The sequence below is a fragment of the Rhinichthys klamathensis genome, unplaced genomic scaffold (genome assembly GCF_029890125.1).
Source record: "Rhinichthys klamathensis goyatoka isolate OS25496 unplaced genomic scaffold, OSU_Roscu_1.1 h1tg000627l_1, whole genome shotgun sequence".
Taxonomy (NCBI): domain Eukaryota; kingdom Metazoa; phylum Chordata; class Actinopteri; order Cypriniformes; family Leuciscidae; genus Rhinichthys; species Rhinichthys klamathensis.
The window spans coordinates 395,659-402,500 of NW_026607075.1; the positions used below are offsets into that span (position 1 = coordinate 395,659).

The 6,842-nt window shown below is 48.4% G+C and overlaps 1 protein-coding gene across 1 annotated transcript in view; it reads right to left on the reverse strand.

Moving 5' to 3' along the window:
* Positions 1-3,973: 3,973 nt before the first annotated feature.
* LOC130076103 (serine/arginine repetitive matrix protein 2-like) overlaps positions 3,974-6,842 on the reverse strand; it is a 2,897-nt gene continuing 28 nt past the window's right edge. Inside the window, exon 2 of the mRNA XM_056241038.1 lies at positions 3,974-6,621. Coding sequence (XP_056097013.1) covers positions 3,974-6,621 — 2,648 coding nt within the window. The remainder of the gene's footprint in view (positions 6,622-6,842) is intronic.

Here is a 6,842-nt window from a genome sequence, read left to right on the forward strand (position 1 = left end):
GAACTCAACTGCGCAGTTTTAAAAGCTTTAGGCTGGGTTGAATAAACAGTAAAGTGTCCAAACCTCCGCGGTAACAGCTCTGTTTTCTGCGCGCTCGCGCTCAACGGCAGAATGCTTTTAATGTGCATTATCACTTTACATAATTCTCATTGTAATGGCAAGGGTACAAAGGTCGCCGTAAGTGATCTAATGCGGTTTGGTCGTGCATGAATCATTGAGCTGACCTTTGACCTCCAGAGTGCTCAAATAAGACCTGTATAAACATCTACAGCGATCGCTGGGAACATCCAGTGCGTTTTACTCAACAGAATCAAGCGTAAAGCTTTCTGATCTGTTAAATGTGAAGAGCATCTTCCATGCATATCAGTGGATATAGAACAAATGACTATTAAAAAAACAACAACCGTTAAACGTTGTCCAAAGATAAAAAGCAGAACTTTTTCCTCAATAGAGCTGCCCCTTTAAAAGCATGTGTTTCTGTCATGGAATAAATAAAAAGAGGTAATAGCTACTTTTTATCTCACAATTCTGACTTTTTCTTAGAATTGTGATTAAAAACTCACATTTGAGAGTTATAACGTCAGAATTGTGAGATATAAACTCGCATTTGAGAGTTGTGATTAAAAACTTGCATTTGAGAGTTATAATGTCAGAATTGTGATTAAAAACTCGCATTTGAGAGTTATAACGTCAGAATTGTGAGATATAAACTTGCATTTGAGAGTTATAACGTTAGAATTGTGATTAAAAACTCGCATTTGAGAGTTATAACGTCAGAATTGTGATTAAAAACTCACATTTGAGAGTTATAACGTCAGAATTGTGATTAAAAACTCACATTTGAGAGTTATGACGTTAGAATTGTGATTAAAAACTTGCATTTGAGAGTTATAACGTCAGAATTGTGAGATAAAACTTACATTTGAGAGTTATAACGTCAGAATTGTGAGATATAAACTCGCATTTGAGAGTTGTGATTAAAAACTTGCATTTGAGAGTTATAATGTCAGAATTGTGATTAAAAACTCGCATTTGAGAGTTATAACGTCAGAATTGTGATTAAAAACTTGCATTTGAGAGTTATAACGTCAGAATTGTGATTAAAAACTCGCATTTGAGAGTTATAACGTCAGAATTGTGAGATATGAACTCGCATTTGAGAGTTATGACGTTAGAATTGTGATTAAAAACTTGCATTTGAGAGTTATAACGTCAGAATTGTGAGATAAAACTTACATTTGAGAGTTATAACGTCAGAATTGTGATTAAAAACTCGCATTTGAGAGTTATGACGTCAGAATTGTGATTAAAAACTCGCATTTGAGAGTTATAACGTCAGAATTGTGAGATAAAAACTCACATTTGAGAGTTATAACACCAGAATTGTGATTAAAAACTCACATTTGAGAGTTATAACGTCAGAATTGTGATTAAAAACTCACATTTGAGAGTTATAACACCAGAATTGTGATTAAAAACTCACATTTGAGAGTTATGTCAGATTTGTGATTAAAAACTCGCATTTGAGAGCTATGACGTCAGAATTGTGGTAAAAACTCACATTTGAGAGTTATAACGTCAGAATTGTGAGATAAAACTTACATTTGAGAGTTATAACGTCAGAATTGTGATTAAAAACTCGCATTTGAGAGTTATAACGTCAGAATTGTGATAAAAACTCACATTTGAGAGTTATGTCAGATTTGTGATTAAAAACTCACATTTGAGAGTTATAACGTCAGAATTGTGGTAAAAACTCACATTTGAGAGTTATAACGTCAGAATTGTGAGATAAAACTTACATTTGAGAGTTATAACGTCAGAATTGTGATTAAAAACTAGCATTTGAGTTATAACGTCAGAATTGTGATTAAAAACTCGCATTTGAGAGTTATAACGTCAGAATTGTGATAAAAACTCACATTTGAGAGTTATAACGTCAGAATTGTGATTAAAAACTCACATTTGAGAGTTATAACGTCAGAATTGTGATTAAAAACTCACATTTGAGAGTTATAACGTCAGAATTGTGATTAAAAACTCACATTTGAGAGTTATAACGTCAGAATTGTGATTAAAAACTCACATTTGAGAGTTATAACGTTAGAATTGTGATTAAAAACTCACATTTGAGAGTTATAACGTTAGAATTGTGATTAAAAACTCACATTTGAGAGTTATAACGTCAGAATTGTGATTAAAAACTCACATTTGAGAGTTATAACGTCAGAATTGTGAGAAAAAACGTACATTTGAGAGTTATGACGTCAGAATTGTGATTAAAAACTCGCATTTGAGAGTTATAACGTCAGAATTGTGATTAAAAACTCACATTTGAGAGTTATAACGTCAGAATTGTGATTAAAAACTCACATTTGAGAGTTATAACGTTAGAATTGTGATTAAAAACTCACATTTGAGAGTTATAACGTCAGAATTGTGAGATAAAACTTACATTTGAGAGTTATAACGTCAGAATTGTGAGATAAAACTTACATTTGAGAGTTATAACGTCAGAATTGTGATTAAAAACTCACATTTGAGAGTTATAACACCAGAATTGTGATTAAAAACTCACATTTGAGAGTTATAACGTCAGAATTGTGATTAAAAACTCACATTTGAAAACTTCCATCTCACAATTTCAGAATTGTGAGATGGAAACAAGCTTCCAAAAAAAGTGTATCTTGTGATCGACCAATTTTGATACATTCTTGCTTCCTCCGGGAATCCACAAAAAGATCTTAAACCAAGGCACATTGTTACAGTGTATTATTGTTTTTAATGATAATAACACGGAAACTTTATACTGTCACTCATGCTTTTCATTTTCCACTATATTTCTGACCTTGACTATTAAACAAGCTGTTTTTGCCACTTTCCTTCCTTCGATATGTGATGATTCTGATTGAAGATTTTTGACCTGGTGCCGTTCGGCTCAAACAGTCATTGATGTGTTTAGATGCGTGAGCGCTCGTATGCTAATGAGTGCGTGACATCATCGAACGCTTTACCGCCTGCCTCTCTGTGTTCTCCTGAAGAAACGGCAGATTGTGTGAGGGCACAGCCAATACACAGAAAGTGGAACAAATTCACTGCGCCTCATTGGTGTTTGCCATTCCTCCTGGGTTTACACACTATATCTGCTATTGATCGTGTTAGCGTGGCTCGTTGTGACCAATCATCTGTGCAATGCATCTTACACCGGCCACCCAGCCTGCTCCTCTACACCTGCCTAATGCATGCATGCTTTACACTTAAACACGATTAGCTGCGTTCATACCTATTCATGTGCTGTTCTCCTACAGCTCAAACACACACACACCGTTATCTGTTTGATCTAGTTGTCTTTCTATAAGATAATTATGAGTTCTTACTAGGACCGATGCTCAACTAGTCGTCCGACAACTGCATGTCAACACAACATAAAGTCATATATATAGTCATAATTTGATTCTGTGTGATTGATTTCAGCTGATATTGAGATTAATTTCTACTTTACTGTGTGATTTACTTGTAACGAATGCAAAAAAGGACATGGTGATTATTACCTATCAATTTTAATTGCCATACTTTCAAAGCAAAACAAGACAACAAAAACAAAACAAAGCAAAAATAAAAAAATAACAACAAAACAAAAAATTACATAAAAAAAAAAAAAAAAAATTACGACAACAAAATAAACCAGAATAAAACAAGAAAACAAAACCATGAATAAAGCAACAAAAAAAATAAAATAAAATAAAACAACAGAAAAAGTTATTTGTATTGATCTATGTGGTCGTGTGTCGGGGAAGAGTTCTGCATCTGCGCTACACACTGAGAACGCTCGTCATGCTTGTGTTCAACATGCGTCCGCATTAGCGGCCCTTGATTCCGGATGACTGGTGAGAAAGTGTTATAATGTGTCAGATCCAGAGGCGTGTGATCCTGTATGTCCGTTTCCCAGTGTCACACAGCGCTTCTCTCTCTCTCAAACCTCCCTGGGTCTCTCCGGCCTCCTCTGCTCTCCGGGGTCTGCGGTCTCCCTCTGCTCTCCGGGGTCTGCGGTCTCCGGCCTCCTCTGCTCTCCAGGGTCTGCGATCTCCCTCTGCTCTCCGGGGTCTGCGGTCTCTGGCCTCCTCTGCTCTCCAGGGGTCTGCGATCTCCCTCTGCTCTCCAGGGTCTGCGGTCTCTGGCCTCCTCTGCCCTCCGGGGTCTGCGGTCTCCCTCTGCTCTCCGGGGTCTGCGGTCTCCGGCCTCCTCTGCTCTCCGGGGTCTGCGGTCTCCCTCTGCTCTCCGGGGTCTGCGGTCTCCCTCTGCTCTCCGGGGTCTGCGGTCTCTGGCCTCCTCTGCTCTCCGGGGTCTGCGGTCTCTGGCCTCCTCTGCTCTCCGGGGTCTGCGGTCTCCCTCTGCTCTCCGGGGTCTGCGGTCTCCGGCCTCCTCTGCTCTCCGGGGTCTGCGGTCTCCCTCTGCTCTCCGGGGTCTGCGGTCTCTGGCCTCCTCTGTTCTCCGGGGTCTGCGGTCTCCCTCTGCTCTCCGGGGTCTGCGGTCTCCGGCCTCCTCTGCTCTCCGGGGTCTGCGATCTCCCTCTGCTCTCCGGGGTCTGCGGTCTCCGGCCTCCTCTGCTCTCCGGGGTCTGCGGTCTCCCTCTGCTCTCCGGGGTCTGCGGTCTCTGGCCTCCTCTGCTCTCCGGGGTCTGCGGTCTCCGGTCTCCCTCTGCTCTCCGGGGTCTGCGGTCTCCGGCCTCCTCTGCTCTCCGGGGTCTGCGGTCTCTGGCCTCCTCTGCTCTCTGGGGTCTGCGGTCTCCCTCTGCTCTCCGGGGTCTGCGGTCTCCCTCTGCTCTCCGGGGTCTGCGGTATCCGGTCTCCTCTGCTCTCCGGGGTCTGCAGTCTCCCTCTGCTCTCCGGGGTCTGCAGTCTCCCTCTGCTCTCCGGGGTCTGCGGTCTCCTCTGCTCTCCGGGGTCTGCTGTCTCCGGCCTCCTCTGCTCTCCGGGGTCTGCGGTCTCCGGCCTCCTCTGCTCTCAGGGGTCTGCTGTCTCCGGCCTCCTCTGCTCTCCGGGGTCTGCAGTCTCCGGCCTCCTCTGCTCTCCGGGGTCTGCAATCTCCGGCCTCCTCTGCTCTTCGGGGTCTCCGGCCTCCTCTGCTCTTCGGGGTCTCCGGCCTCCTCTGCTCTTCGGGGTCTGCGGTCTCTGGCCTCCTCTGCTCTCCGGGGTCTGCAGTCTCCGGCCTCCTCTGCTCTCCGGGGTCTGCGGTCTCCTCTGCTCTCCGGGGTCTGCTGTCTCCGGCCTCCTCTGCTCTCCGGGGTCTGCAGTCTCCCTCTGCTCTCTGGGGTCTGCGGTCTCCGGCCTCCTCTGCTCTCCGGGGTCTGCTGTCTCCGGCCTCCTCTGCTCTCCGGGGTCTGCAGTCTCTGGCCTCCTCTGCTCTCCGGGGTCTGCGGTCTCCGGCCTCCCTCTGCTCTTCGGGGTCTCCGGTCTCCCTCTGCTCTCCGGGGTCTGCGGTCTCCCTCTGCTCTCCGGGGTCTGCGGTCTCCGGCCTCCTCTGCTCTCCGGGGTCTGCTGTCTCCGGCCTCCTCTGCTCTCCGGGGTCTGCAGTCTCCGGCCTCCTCTACTCTCCGGGGTCTGCGGTCTCCGGCCTCCCTCTGCTCTTCGGGGTCTCCGGTCTCCCTCTGCTCTCCGGGGTCTGCGGCCTCCCTCTGCTCTCCGGGGTCTGCGGTCTCTGGCCTCCTCTGCTCTCCGGGGTCTGCGGTCTCCCTCTGCTCTCCGGGGTCTGCGGTCTCCGGCCTCCTCTGCTCTCCGGGGTCTGCGGTCTCCGGCCTCCTCTGCTCTCCGGGGTCTGCGGTCTCCGGCCTCCTCTGCTCTCCGGGGTCTGCGGTCTCCCTCTGCTCTCCGGGGTCTGCGGTCTCCGGCCTCCTCTGCTCTCCGGGGTCTGCTGTCTCCGCCTCCTCTGCTCTCCGGGGTCTGCAGTCTCCGGCCTCCTCTGCTCTCCGGGGTCTGCGGTCTCCGGCCTCCCTCTGCTCTTCGGGGTCTCCGGCCTCCCTCTGCTCTTCGGGGTCTGCGGTCTCCCTCTGCTCTCCGGGGTCTGCGGTCTCCCTCTGCTCTCCGGGGTCTGCGGTCTCTGGCCTCCTCTGCTCTCCGGGGTCTGCGGTCTCCGGCCTCCTCTGCTCTCCGGGGTCTGCGGTCTCCCTCTGCTCTCCGGGGTCTGCGGTCTCCGGCCTCCTCTGCTCTCCGGGGTCTGCGGTCTCCGGCCTCCTCTGCTCTCCGGGGTCTGCGGTCTCCGGCCTCCTCTGCTCTCCGGGGTCTGCGGTCTCCGGCCTCCTCTGCTCTCCGGGGTCTGCGGTCTCCCTCTGCTCTCCGGGGTCTGCGGTCTCCCTCTGCTCTCCGGGGTCTGCAGTCTCCTCTGCTCTCCGGGGTCTGCGGTCTCTGGCCTCCTCTGCTCTCCGGGGTCTGCGGTCTCCGGCCTCCTCTGCTCTCCGGGGTCTGCGGTCTCCGGCCTCCTCTGCTCTCCGGGGTCTGCGGTCTCCCTCTGCTCTCCGGGGTCTGCGGTCTCCCTCTGCTCTCCGGGGTCTGCGGTCTCCTCTGCTCTCCGGGGTCTGCTGTCTCCGTCTCCTCTGCTCTCCGGGGTCTCGGTCTCCGGCCTCCTCTGCTCATCACAGGTGGTCTGTGCAGGTCTCGTCTCCCTTCAGGGGTCCGTGTGATCCTGTGCCGATCGAATGAAGTGTGGTGAAGAAAAGCTTGGATTGGCCACTCTGTGTCCTTACATTATACGTTTGGATTGGATCGGAAATGAATGATCAGGGAATATCACTGACACTTTCTGGTATTGAACAAACAAAATGCTCTTTTGTCACACTATGAGTCACA